The sequence below is a fragment of the Echinops telfairi genome, unplaced genomic scaffold (genome assembly GCF_000313985.2).
Source record: "Echinops telfairi isolate 266 unplaced genomic scaffold, ASM31398v2 ScPeMD7_1;HRSCAF=3_0, whole genome shotgun sequence".
Taxonomy (NCBI): Eukaryota; Metazoa; Chordata; class Mammalia; order Afrosoricida; family Tenrecidae; genus Echinops; species Echinops telfairi.
The window spans coordinates 44,269,444-44,284,743 of NW_022103896.1; the positions used below are offsets into that span (position 1 = coordinate 44,269,444).

Consider the following 15,300-nt stretch of genomic DNA (forward strand, 5'->3'; position numbering starts at 1 on the left):
TAATAAAATGATAAAAAAATAAATTAATTAATTATTTTTTAAAAACCTATAAAAAGAAAATATCAGTCTGAGTGAAGTAAATCAGTAGCAAAAGGGCACACATTGCATGACTTCACTTACATGAAATAAGCAAATCATATAAAACCCAAAGAATAGAGCGGTTACCCAGAGTGAGAGGGAGGAAGAAAATGGGAATTCTTGCTTAGGGACACTGAATTTATGCTAATAGTAGAAAAATAATGTGAAAAAGGATAATGAGAATGGTTTCACAACTTAAAGAACACAACTGCCACTGAATTGTACATGAGTGGGCATATGTTCTATTTATTTATTTAAATCATTTTACTGGGGGCTCGTACAATTCTTATCACAATCCATATATACATGCATTGTGCCAAGCACATTTGTACGTTCGTTGGCCTTATCATTCTCAAAACATCTGCTTTCTACTTGAGCCCTTGATATCAGCTCATTTTCCCCTCCGTCTCAGCCCCTTCCCTCACGAACGCTTGATAATTTATAAAATTATAGTCATGTCTTACACTGTCCGATGTCTCCCTACACCCACTTTTCTGCTGTCCGTCCCCCAGAGAGAAGGCATATGCTTTAATATGTATATATTCACCACAATAGATATTAAACTTAGATTCTAATGTTATGGGGAGTATAGCCTCTATCTAAAAATAAATCAGTGTTTCATGAGCAATAGAATTTTTCTTTGAAAAGGCAAAGTGTATCAAGATATTAGTTGATAATCTTTTCATTAATTGAGTTAAGAATCCTATTTTCATGAGAATGTTTCCTTTTATGAAATATAACCCATCAGTTTTCCTGATACTTTGTGAAAAATTAAATGTACTTTCTCTAAGAAATATGCAACACTAGTCATAAAACAACGGACTTAGTATTTTAATTTTAGTTCTTAAATGTACAAAAGGATTTTTGAAGCCCCCTTATATTGTACAACTTGTTAAAACTAAATATAATTAATCCTTATGGTCTGAAATTATTTGTTTTTTCCTCACTGTCTCTGCAATACACTAAAGACATATGCAGCACCATAGAAGGATGGTGAGTAAAGTACAAGAGTGCTGTAAAAGATGCAAATATAGACTCTGAAACGTCTTACATTTTCATTCCTCTTGAGAAGATCATCATCGTTGTACACAGGCAAGCTTGTCACCATCCATCCGGTGCATAATTTAATCGCACCCATTAACTGTGGACTCCCTGCAAACACCGCTGCGACTGGAGCTTGTCTTCTGCAAAGAACCATAAAGATTTTACATAAGGAAAAGGCAGTATCCTCTTTAGATCAGTGACTTATATCAACTCGGAAACACAGAGATTTATTGTGTACACTTAAGTTTCAATGTGAGTTTTCATTCACTTTATTCATGGATTCATACAAAAAAACTGAACATCTATGTGCCAGGCACTATTATGAGTGCTAGAGATAAAGCAATTAAAAAAAAAAGTTCCTGCTATCAAGAGACATCATGAGGTGATAATAAACAATATACATCTGTTAGGTGGTAATAATACTACATTAAAAATTAGTGCACAATTAGGGGGCAGTGAGAGGGACAGGAAGACATTATATTCAATAGTATGGCTAAGTTGGTAGTGATGCTGAATTTCTCAAATTCATCTTTTGCAAATATCAACTACCACAAATATTTCCAGAACTATCAATCTTCTGCTTCTTCCTTATTTTCACCCATGTCTGTATCCAGATAATGCAAATAAGATTTTTCCACTCTGAAACATGACCCAAAATCCCAGATACATGCCACTTACAGGTCTAGGACACCTACAAGAGGTCCCCAAATGCTGTCCTAATGCTTCCACTCATATACCATCGCCCTACAGTGTCCACCTACTACGAGCTAAGTAAACCGCTAGGTCATGGGAACACATGCAGCACCTGATCACTCTGCAATGAGCTCCCAGTGGGAAAACAAACATGAAACGGAATAATTATTCCATTGTACTATAAAGTACAAGCATCCAATGTATCATGGTTCAGGCCTTTCCTATACGTTTAAAAACAGTACATGGCGTGTCATACATATATATGGTACAATGTCTTCTTCTGTGATTGACAGCCCAAGTCAGTATTCAACGAGTTCTGGGGTCTTACAAGCTTAAAGATAAGTGGCCATCTAGCAGGGAAGCAACAAAGCCCACATGGAAGAAGCACACCAGCCAGTGGGATCATGAGGTGTTGACAAGATCAGATAACAGTTCAGAAAAGGCAACAGTTCAGAGTGATATAAATCAAGTAATTTTTGGGGGGTATATCAGACACCAGGCCAGTTTTTTAATACTAATTTCAATTTGGGATTTCCTGGATTAAACAAGTGTAATTTTAAACCCTAAACCAACCTGTAGGAGGCTTATACAAGGAAGGCTTCAAAAAATTAGTTCAAAAAAAGGAATGAAAAATTTAACAGAACTGTGCCCACACCCACACACACATCAGGGTGAAACAGGAAGGGATTGCAACAAAGCAGCAAGGGGAGCAAAGCAATTAAGTCCCTGAGGAATCCCAAAAATAGGCTTCAGGGGCAGAGCTTGGCACCTCAACAGACTTGATTAGAAAACATTCATATCTAACTTGCAAGTCTGGCTAGACCAGAGGATGTACACTGGTACAGATAGGAACTGGAAATACAGGGAATCCAGGGTGGATGATCCCTACAGGACCAGTGGTGTGAGTGGCGATACTGGGAGGGTAGAGGGAGAGTGGGTAGGAAAGAGGGAACCAATTACAAGGAACTGTATGTGACCTCCTCCCTGGGGGACGGACAACAGAAAAGTGGGTGAAGGGAGACGTCGGACAGGGCAAGATATGACAAAATAATAAGTTATAAATTATCAAGGGCTCATGAGGGAGTGGGGAGCAGGGAGGGAGGGGAAAAATGAGGACCTAATGCCAGGGGCTTAAGTGGAGAGGAAATGTTTTGAGAATGAAGAGGGCAATGAATGTACAAATGTGCTTTACACAATTGATGTATGTATGGATTGTGATAAGAGTTGTATGAGCCCCTAATAAAATGATTAAAAAAAAAAAAAGAAAACATTCATAAAAGTTGACAGACCTGATTGCTCAATCTCAAAGTAAGTGCCCTAACGGAAAAAAAAAAAAGTAGACAGACCTGGAACTATTTATAGCCTTTAAAAAAAAGTGTGTCTACATAAGACAGGCAGGATAAACAATCCCGAGGAGAAAACAATGGGATCCATGGTTCAGGAGTGACATGGGGAGGAATGGGGTAGCCAATAACCCAGGGACAAGGGAACAGCAAGTGATCTAAAATCAATGGCGAGGAGGGCGTTTGGTGGGGTTTGATCAAGTGCAATGTAGCCAAGAGGAATAACTAAAAACCGAATGAAGGTCGAACATAATAGTGGGACAAAGGGAAATAAGAGGAGAGAAGTAGGAGGCAAAGGCCATTTATAGAGGTTTAAATAAAAGCACATACATAAGTAAATATGTTTACATATAACAATAGGGGCATAGATCTATGTACATATATTTATATGTTAAGTATTAAGGTAGCAGATGGACATTGGACCTCTCAAGTACTCCCTCAACGCAAGAACACTTTGTTCTAATAACCTGGCATTCTCTGATGTTCACCTTCCTGACACAATCACTGAAGACAAAATGGCTGCATAAGCAAAAGTAGTGAAGAAAGCTGATGGTGCCCAGCTATTAAAAGATATATAGTGTCTGGGGTCTTAAAGGCTTGAAGATAAACAAGCGGCCATCTAGCAGGGAAGCAACAAAGATGGAAGAAGCACACCAGCCAGTGTGATCATGAGGTGTTGACAAGATCAGGTATAGGCATCAGAAGACCCAAAGCAACCATATTAATGTGAACAAGGTGGGAGTCAGAGTGGAGACCCAAAGCCTATCCATAGATAATTGGGCATCCCCTTACAGAAGGGTCACAAGGAAGGGCCAGGTCAGCCAAGGTGCACTATAGCACCAAGGAAGCATACAACATTCCTCTAGTTCTTTAATGCTTCTTCGCACCCCACCCCCTCTCCCCTGCCCCACTATCATGACCCCAGTTCTACCTTACAAATCCAGCTAGACCAGAGCATGTGCACTGGTATAGATAAGAGCTCTCACAGAATTCAGAACAGATAGCCCTTTCAGGAACATTAATGGAAGTAGTGATACCATGAGGGTAGGGGGAAGGTGGGAGGAGAAGAGGGGAACAGATCACAATGATCGACATATAACCCCCACACACACCTAGGGTGACAACTGAAACATAGGTAAAGGGAGACAGTGGATGGTGTAAAATATGAAAATAATTTATAATTTATCCGGGGTTCATGAGGGTGGGAGGGTAGAGGAGAGAGAGAACAAATGAGCTGATACCAAGGACTCAAGTAGAAAGAAAATGTTTTGAAAAGGATGATGGCAGCATATGTACAAATGTGCTTGACACAATGGATGTATGGATTGTTATAAGAGCTGGAAGAGCCCCCAATAAAATGATTTTTAAAAAACCACTTGGTGGAGATTTTGTTAGTTCATCCTTTCATTGATAGTGCAGTCCTCTGAATATCCCAGTGTCATTTATGAAATACTAGTGTCAAAGTGGAGGTGTTCAGCTGTTAATTGAATCCATCAGCTGCTCTATAGGAGAAAGATGTGACAATGTGTTTCCCTAAATATTTACAGCCTTGGAACTCCCATGGGGTAGTTTTACTCTGTCCTACAGGGATGCTCCAAACTGACTTGATGGCAATGGATCTTTCTTGTTTGGAGTTATGCATGTGTGCATAGTGGGAGATGTCTCGACTGCAATTCCCTACTTCCACAGGCCCAAGGTGTCATGTTCTGTAAGCAGTAAAGCCCAAATCCCTTGGTTACAAAGATCAGTTAGCCATCCCTAACCACCTCTAGTTTAGGGCACAGAAGCACCTTAATGATTACCTAATTTCTCTGTAGTTGCTATGAGTTGGCATCGAACTCATGACAGTAAGTTTGGTTTTGGGAGACATTGAAGGTAGGCAGATTCTCAGGTTATCTAGTTTGCTATATCGCCAAAAACGGAAACCTAAAATTCTGAACTTAGCAATGCCATATTTTCAAGACCACAGAGATGAGTTTAATTAGAAAATTAGAATAAAAAATAGATATTCCTAACAACACAAAACAACATTCCTGAGTTCAGTGAGAATTCAGAAAAGTATTAATTTCTTATTTCCCCTAAATCCATCAGATAGTAGATTATTATTATTTAATTCCGTAACAAGTCATCCTGCACAGTACAATTCTTACTTTATCCAAGTCATAAGTTCCACTGTATCTGGATCATAGAATTCCTGTAGTTCCGATAATTCTGTCATTAATCTTGGAAAAAACTAAAATACAAAACAAAATCCTCAGAAGGTATAAGTAACTAGAATGTTTAAGTATTCACAGTATTTCAAAAGACTAACTTAGGCAAACAGTATTACAGCACTGTTATCATGGGAAAAAGATCATGGAGCTCATTGCTTTCTTTCAGCGACCTGCTCATTCTTCTCAATCTCAATCCTATCGTTCATTCATTGTCTAGATTCCACAAATATCTTTGTCATTACCAAACAACTGTTCCTTAGTTTTGTGAATCATATACACACATTTAAATGAACAGATTAAATAATTAAAGCAGGCTTAAAGGGTCTGCAAATTAATTGATAATTAGTTTGATAGTATGGTAAACCAAAGAATTTGTATCATTTTACTAGAATTTAGGAAGGGCTAAAATTTTTAAAATATTAAGACATATTTATTCAGCAATTTACTTTCTGAATTATAAACTGAATTGATAAGAGCATTATTATTAAGAATATAGTATACTAATATGCATAAATTTATAAAGTAATGTACTACACAATATATAACAGTAGTAATATTGTATTTTGTTAGAAAAATGTCTAAATAAGCTTCCTCCTAACATACAAATATATACTTATCACTACTTAGAAAAAAAGTACAAAAAAGTATATTTCAATAACGTAGAAAACTGATTTTCTTACCTCCTTCCATAAGCTAAAACCTATTATAGTAGGCACAGCCATGCTCAGAATAAGAGCCTAGAAAATTGAAACACAAAGAGTTACAGATAAATACATTTTAGAATGCGCCTTTGATGTACTTGACTATGACTCCCTGTTCAGCAACAAATATCACAACTCACATTTCCTTTTAATTATGACCATTTGGGAACCGATCACAAGGGTCTACATGTGACCTCCTCCCTGGGGGACGGACAACAGAAAGGTAGGTGAAGGGAGGCATCGGACAGGGCAAGATATGACAAAATAATAAGTTATAAATTATCAAGGGTTCATGAGGGAGGGGGGAGCAGGGAGGAGGAAAATAAGGAGCTGATGCCAGGGGCTTAAGTGGAGAGCAAATGTTTTGAGAATGAGGGCAATGAATGTACAAATGTGCTTTACACAATTGATGTATGTATGGATTGTGATATGAGTTGTATGAGTTGTATGATTTTTAAAAATGTACACAGAATTTTAAAAAATTATGACCATTTTAGCCAGAAAAATTGGAAAGTAATTGTGAAAATTAATTCCTGGAGTGAATATGGATAAAGCCCACTGAGTTTCAACATATTATGCTGAAGGTGAAATATTGCCTATGAATTTAATGCAGAACATAAAAAGACTAATGCTCAGATAGTATTTCAAATAGGCAATCAATATTTTATAATTAGCCAGGAATTTAAGTTATGAGGAGCTTATAAAATTATGAGGAGCTTACTGAATTGCGACCAAGAAACCAACAGATAAAAACAACCAATATATGAGGGGGGCCTAAAAAAAAGTTGTTGGAAAACTTCTGTTATCTTTTAGTTCCATCTTTTAAAAAAGTTTTGAAGGTAAATCTATAGAGATAGTAACTGGATTAATGATTATCTGTGGGTATGGCAGGGGAGGTTGAGGAGAAACGGGCAGCTAATAATGACAAGTACAAGAATTAAGAAAATGTTCTACAGCTGATTATGGTGATGATTATACAACTCTTCTTGATATGACTGAACTATTGAATTGTATGGAGTGAATTATATACCAATAAAACTGTTGGAAAACAACATTTTGAAGCCCTCTCGTATTAAGAGCATACTAATATGTTGAAGATTATATACATTTCTGAGAGTAAGACTGTCAAATACAATGTGACTATTATTAATTCATCATTCCTTCCAAAACTGTTCTTCCTACTGGCCCTATGTCAACTAGTAACCCTGAGATCCATAAGGTCAAACAAAACAAGCCTAGATACACCCATGATTTATTCCTCTTCCTCATCCTTCAATAGTCAATCTCAAAAAAAATTAATCAATCTCTAGGTAATATTAATCTTCTTTCCTAATTTTTAAACACTCCAGTATACAACAGTATTTATCAAGTGGGTTTGGAGTCAGAAACACCAAGACATGAATTAGTTTCCAAATATATCATCTTTGTAAGCATTTAACTTAGCACTCAACAAACTGAAACTTTAATTACTGTAATCCAGCATGGCCTGTACCTGGAAAATAGTCTTCTTATTAGATCCACCCTCAGGTCTATCCTTCCCAGAACTGTAAAAATAATCTAACAGAAAACATAGGTCTGACTCTTTTTTCTCTACAAAAAAAACCTTCCGTTATGTTGAGAAGCTGAAGTTCCTTATCATGGCATTCAAAGGCCTCCATGACCTGACCGGCCTCTACTTTCCAGGTGTCATTTTTGTATCAACTTTTCATCAAACTTGATTTGCCAGCAAAACTAAATACATTACTCTTTTTCTTTGCTTCTGTTTATTCAGTCCCTTTGATTACATCATGGTCTTTGCTTACCTCTATACCTATTCTTTCTACCATCAACAACCATTTCCCCACCTTCATTTGACTTGTCATCTTTCAAATTTAGACTGGGAAGTTTCTGAGTCCCTAACACAACCGAGTTAAGTAGCCTTTTCTTTGTGTTTCAGTAGCACCCTAAGAATATTTATAATTTGTTTAATGCCTCAGAGATTATAATCTACTGGATAAAATTAATATTTTATTTATCTTTGTATTCCAACCACGTAGAAGGTCCAGAGTAAATGTTCCACTCACATGAAAAACATTATCATGGAGCTAAATAAAACCAAGAAACATAACAATTAATTCTCGATGGCCTCTCACATTATTGTTCCATTTTTACACTTTATGTTTTAATTTGTCTGCAATAAAAATCTTTATTTTTATCATTAGAAATTTTAAAAACTGGTTTTTCAAAACATCTCTCTTTCTGCCATTAAGTCATAGTATGATTTATTCCTGCTATTTTAATTGTATTCGATGTGGTTTCCATTTTTTAGCATTTGATTTTGTGTACCTGGAAGGGAAACAAGTATGTAACACAAAATAATAATGACTCACCAACAGTATTGGATGTATAGTCCTTAATCGAAGCCATTTGAAGAGGGTCATCCAAAGTTCTGGAGAACAGACACCAAATGCTGCTAGCATGCACACATATGGAGTCCAGAGGTACTTTAAGCTGTAAGGAGGAAAGAACGCATCACAGATCAGGTCCCTGTGAACATCAGATCAGCTATTTTTAATTCCAAACTACTCACAGAATTACGGAAGGTCAGAGGAAAACTGAAAATGTGTAGCCTCTAATTATCAGCAACAGTTATTCAGATCTTAAATATTCAAGAAAGCATGTGGATTACTAAATAAGGATGGGATATAAGCAATACTATTGATGTGAGTGGAATAAAATTATATTCATAGAAAGAATACAAACTGTTACAGCTTTCCCAAAACTTGTAAACATTTAAAAAACCCTATATCTCCACTGTCAGTAAATTGATTCCAACTCTTAGTAACCCTACAGCACAAAGTTGAACTGCTCCACAGGGTTCTGAGACTGCATATCTTTACTGGAGCAGACATGCCTCATCATTCTTCTTCGGACCAGCTGGAGAGTTAGAACTATTAAAACAACATGCTATAGTTAAAACTCTTGTATATATAGCTCTACACACTTATGTTAACAACTCTATAAGTGAGATTATCCCATTTCAAGTAAATGAGTCTACAGAAATATTAATGTAAGCGTAAAAACCAGACCAACCTTACGAGAAATAATACTAAGGGAAGTTCTTAGAACAGTGACACAAAAGCCCCCAATAAAATGACTTGAAAAAAACAAAAACAGAAACAATAGTGAACAATAAACTGAAATTAACATATGACAACACAACTCAAAAGTCAACCTAGATATTAGTAGCCAAATTAAAACAGACCTAAAAGGTTGAAAATAGGACCAGCAATCTGAATTTGGACTGAAGCCAATTACAAAGTAAACATAGGAAGGAGTGTAGTTGTAGAGTTTCAAATGAAGAAGAAATGTTCAAAATAGAACAAACTGTCTTAACTTGGGAAGAAATTAGTAACTTACAGGGTAACTATAAAAAAAATGAATAAACCTCATCAAAATAAAGAGGGAAATCATGAAGTATAAGTAAACACAACGACAGCAATGAAGAACATGCTAATAAAACCCGAACAAAATTAACTCAGCATAAAAAATTATGTGATATAAAAAAACTAGCAGCAAAACCACAAAAAAAAACACAGCAAAATTACAGCAATAAATTTATCCCTATCAATAATTACACTGAATGTAAATGAAATAAATACACCAAGCAAGAGACCGAGTAACAGAAGACAGATCTATATATGTTGCTTACAAGAAAACACCTTAGAAACAAAGACAAACATTTCTATCAAGCTAATGGCATCCAAAAATGAAGAGTAGCAAATACTAATTTCTAGGCAAATACTAGCCTAAAAGACAACCAAAAGCCACTGCCATCAAGCCAAGTCTGACTCGCAGCAGCCCTAGAGGGCAGAGTAGAACTGGCCCTTTTGAGTTCCTGAGACTACAAATCTTTAGAGGAAGAGAAAGCCTCTGCACCCTCGTCCAGCGTGCAGGTAGCTTCAAACTGCTGACCATGTGGTCAACAGCCCAATGTATAATCCGTTTCACCACCAGGGCTCCTAAGAAGGGCATATGACTGAAGGGTCAGTTAAACAAAGGGACATAACTCTAATAAATATCTAAGCACCCAATAAAAGAGTCTCAAAATACATTACAAAACTGAAGAGATAAGGACCAAACTCTACAATAATAGTAAAAGTCTTTAATACACGACTCTCAGTGAGGGGCAGAAAGAAACTCAAAGACACAGAACTAAGTCACACAATCAACCAAGTTGGCTTCATAGACACCCAACACAGAACAGTCCAGTCAACAGCACAATATGCATTCTTTTCTAGCACACATGAAATATTCTCGAGAATAGACTACATTACACCACAAGGCAAGCTCAAATTTAAAATACTGAGACATTACAAAACATCTTCTCAGATCACAACCCTATAAATCTAGATATCAACAGAAATATCAAGGAAAAAAACTGCACAAAGGAAATGAATAATACCCTGCTTTGAAACTACTCAGTAATAAAACAATAAAATTGAAAAATTCCTGGAATCAAATGAGAACAGAAATACAACATGGCAAATATTGTAGGGCACAGGACAAGTAACTGCTTTGATCCTATACATCTTCCTTACTCACTGCCATCAAATCGATACTGCCTCTAGCAGCCTTATGGCATAGGAGGGAGTCGAAGTGCCTTTATGGCTCTCCGCAATTGTAACTCTTTACCAGAGTAGAAAGCCTTATCTTTCTTTTGCAGCATAGTTGGTGCTCTTGACCTACTGACCTTGAGGTTAGTAGCCTAATGCATAATTCAGTCATATCCTCTCCATAGAAAATCCAAAAGACTAATAGGATATTCGAGAGTAAAAAAAAAAAAACCCAAAAATTTCTTTCAATATTAACACATTATATATTCTAAATACATGTCAATCAATCTTCGGCCTGATTCAGTGAGATGGACTGATACAGTGGTTGCAGTAATGGGCTTAAACTGAATGATTGCAGGGATGGCGTAGGACCGGGCAGTGATTTTTTTTTTGTCACTGAGAGTGGGAACTGACTTGACAGGACCTAGCAACAACAAATTCTCTTCACAGTATTGTTGTTATAGGTAGCAGAGATGACTTCCTCTCCTAGAACTGTCCCATGGGGTTTCCAGGCTGTAAATGTTGGAGAAAACACACGGACACAGCTTTCCTCTTGGAGCCTCTGGCAGGTTCCAACCACTCACCTTTCAGCTAACAGGTGAGAGCTTAGCCATTGCTCCACCAGGGTTACTTATAAGAAGGACATTTCTGGAAAAACATGCAGATCAAATAAAAACTTACCCTTCTATAACCATTGCAAGAGAACCCAATAAAATAGTATGAATGACATGATAAATTATTTCTGGCCTTCCTCCAATCCGTCCATCTTCGAGAGAACCCGCTTCTTTCACTGACTTACCACTACAGAAAGGAAATGAAAAATCACCATACATCTCTGAAGGCCATACTTAAGATTTTAATTTCTTCATGAAAAGAAACATAAAAGGTTCTTATTATGGATTGAACTGTATCTCCCAAAGATATATACTGTAAATCCTGACCTGTATACCAGTACTACTAATCCCATCTGGGAATGAGTTTTCTTTATGTTGATGAGGCAATATTAATATGCAGTGTTTTAAGTCGATTTATTTTGAAACAAAAAAAAGTGTAGATTAAGTAAGCAAGCAGAGTGATAAAATACACAGTATTTTGATAAAAATATTGTAAGTATGCAACTTCCTTGACCAACTGCAGGGGAGAGGTAGTTTGTTTGTTTGTTTATTTATTTATTTATCTATTTTTAGAGAGAAGCAAAAACATGACTTTAATTTGAGAGGTAGTTTATTTTATAGCAACATGTAAAAATATTAGTATAACATGCTTAGGTAAATACTAGGGGGAGAGGGAGCCCCCCAAAAAAGGTACAACACAGGTGTTAATTGGAGTAAAAACATGGTACATGCCATGCGATATGAAAATCACCAAGGAGACAACCAAAAAAAACCAAACTGAAAAGAGACATGGCCCTCTGCCAGGGCAGAGGGCAGAGAGCAGAGAGCGCCTTCCAATGGAGCCTGAAGTGCACATTTGCTAGCCACCTAGCTTGAGAAAAGCATTTGTTAGAGCCACCTATTAGTGTTAATGTTTGTCACAACAGCACTAGATAACTAAGACAGTTCTTAAAATTTGAAAATATATTTTGCTAGTCAAATACCTAATTTATATATCTCCAAGTCTTTGTAAATGGATTTTAGAACCTGAAGATAACTTTGTGAATACAAGAAATATAATGATAGGGATATTTTTAGGTTCCATTTTCTAAGCTCAGTGAGCACTCCATTAGCAGTTGCTAAATGAATATGGTAGAATCATAATTTAAATAACTCAGTTACCAAAATTAAGATATTACATATACTCTCTTTTCAAACGTGATGAAAATATATAAGTCAAAACTTACAATTTAAAAATGGAAGAAATGACCCCTAGTCAACATTTGAGCAAATTAGCAAACCTGTGTATAAAAATTTAACTGTTTAAAAATTACTTCTATACTAAATTTGGGCACTACATAATTAGATATACAAAACCAAATGTGAATGCTCTATGAAGTCAGTCAATCACAAACAGCAAACAATGTGTGAGACCACTACTGTAAGGATAAAAAGCAAGACACGACTTACATACAGATTGTGATTGCACAACTCATTTCAAAGGTGATTTAACCATGGGAGGCGGGGAGGAATGCTCTAAAACTGATGTGGTAATAATTGTAAAATTCTCCTTGATATGATTGAACTACTAAATTGTATGATATGTAAATGATGTGCCAATAAAACTGTTGGGGAAAAAAACCTTACATACCAAAGGGAACAGACTTTAGAGGTTCTTAAGAGCGGGCGGTTGGGGTGGTGAGATAAAGCAACAGAGTATGAGGCTGACAGGACTGACTTGGGTGAAATGGGGGATGGAAGTCCATACGAAGGGAAACCAGAGGGATGGAGTAGAGGAGAGCGGTCTGAGAAGTGATCTGAATTAGTGAAGACAGAGTTTATGAGTTTATGGTCTGAAATGTCAATCTCTCCACCTAATTCACAATTTTTAAAAAATCACTAAAAGTAAAAGCTAAATTTGAATTTTTATCTGATTTGTTGATGCTGTTATTGTTAGTGGCCACTGCATTCATTTCCACTTATGACAGACCCATGTGTGCAGAGATTTGCTCCATTAGGGTTTCCAAGGGCATAGCCTTTCAGAAGTGGATTGATCCCCAGGCCTGTGGTTCCACCAACCTTTTAGCTAGTAGTCAAGTGAGTAACAATTTGTGCCACTCCAGAGGCTCCTTTCACCTGGGTAACTTATAAATGATACTTTCATATATCAACATAGAGAATGAATTTACAATATACAATTGTTGGAAGGGTATTGAAAATAAGCATTTTACACATTTTCATAATGTATTAGCTAGTACTGTGAATGACTGTCATAGGTACTTACTTAATTCTTCTAAAAATAATTTGCAACATAGAAAGAAAACAAATAATTAATACTAAAATATAGAAAGGTAATAGAGAAGACTGTGTCAATCGCAAAAAAAAATCTTGAGATGGGGCCTGCAGGGATTCTTGACAAAGGAGCCAATTCATTGTAAAATTCCTATAGAAACAAAAAACAAAAAACATGCCATTAAAAATTTCTGGTGTATTAAACCCGGAAATATAAAAAAGTACTTTTGATCTTAAGAAGAACGAAGATAAATCCCACATGTATTTCCTTAAATCCATTCGCTTAAAAGGTAACAGCAAGGTCCTACCCTTTAGAAACAAACATGATTATGAGTAATCCTCCTCAACAAGCACACACTTTCATCACAACTATCCTAATCAATCTACAACTACCATTTTCTTCTTATCAAGCCAGGTAACCATCTCTAAAGTCAAATACAATATTAAGGGAGACAACCAAAGTCAAGTACCTAACCGCTAGAAGACCGCTCGGAATTAGAACTGACTCCCCAGTAATGGAAACTGCCCTGTGGCTACAGAACAGGTGGAAAGTAGCCAGTTGGGTTTGAGATGTATGTTAAGTACAAAATACACACCGTGCTTCAGAAAAAAGAAGAAGAAGGAGTAAGTAAAGCAATAAAACAAGACTAAACAGAGCAGCGAGGTGTGAAAATTTAGGGTACTTTCACCTTCATGCCTAAGTTTACTGATGGAGTAGGGTGCCTCTACCTACTTATCATCAGAGTAAAAACTTTGTAAAGCTTGCCCAAGCAGCACAGAAGTCAAGGGGTTGAGGGCAAAGGGAAAACTTGCAGGTGGGTGTGGCTGAGAAAAGGCTATTCTGATCAAAGAACTATATCCTCAGTGTTCTTGAACCTCAACTGTGATGGTCTGGAAGTTCTGTGTGGCCCCTGCAATGGTCACAGCCAGGAGAGAAGCGGAGTGCTGTAGGAAGGATGGCTGATACCATAGCAGCATCAGCCCTGGTCTGTTGTTGCTGATAATGATTCACTTTGTCCTCTTAAAAATGTTGAGGGAGTCAAAACCTTCTACCACCATTGTTAGGTTCCTAAGCCCTATGTTCGGTGCACGAAACCTTGCTACCTTCCATTCTTTAATTGTATTTGTTTACCCATGCATAAAATCAATTTAAGTTAATTGTCTACTATGTGTCAGGTCTATATGTATATGTCAGTTTTATTCTTATGTAGCATATAATCTCTAAAAGGTCTTTATCGTAGAATATATACTTTGTTAACGGTGATATATTACAATATAGAAATTACATGCAGAATATCTATAAGCACATGTAATCACAGCAAATAATAAGGTTCCAAGATATATGAATGAGATAATTATATAAGGATGTATAATATTTATCTTCTGGTATGCAAGTAGCTACTGTCAGTACATAAAATTAGTTTATTTCAGAAAATTTTTTTTAAAAACACTATTATCTAACAAGAAGAAAATGAAGTATGTTTTAAGCTGAGGAAAAAAAATTAGTATCATCTCTCCCAGATATTATAGTATAATAAATTACTTCTTTTCAAAGTGTTACAGAGTTAGGAGGAGTCCTTATTGGTTAGATCTCAGATGATAAGCAAGAAAAGCCTGGCAGCAAAGAAAGCTGATGGTGCCCGGCTATCAAAAGTATAGCGTCTGGGGTCTTAAAGACTTGAAGGTAAACAAGCGGCCATCAAGCTCAGAAGCAACAAAGCCCACATGGAAAAAGCACACCAGCCTAT

General features: G+C 36.5%; 1 protein-coding gene across 1 annotated transcript in view; it reads right to left on the bottom strand.

Annotated features, from left to right (window-relative positions):
- Positions 1 to 15,300, bottom strand: part of DPY19L4 (dpy-19 like 4) — a 68,258-nt gene that overhangs the window by 27,968 nt on the left and 24,990 nt on the right. The window contains exons 11-16 of the mRNA XM_045287339.1: positions 13,545 to 13,703; positions 11,349 to 11,468; positions 8,442 to 8,562; positions 6,052 to 6,108; positions 5,309 to 5,391; positions 1,130 to 1,262 (exon numbers count right to left, since the gene is read on the bottom strand). Coding sequence (XP_045143274.1) covers positions 1,130 to 1,262; positions 5,309 to 5,391; positions 6,052 to 6,108; positions 8,442 to 8,562; positions 11,349 to 11,468; positions 13,545 to 13,703 — 673 coding nt within the window. The remainder of the gene's footprint in view (positions 1 to 1,129; positions 1,263 to 5,308; positions 5,392 to 6,051; positions 6,109 to 8,441; positions 8,563 to 11,348; positions 11,469 to 13,544; positions 13,704 to 15,300) is intronic.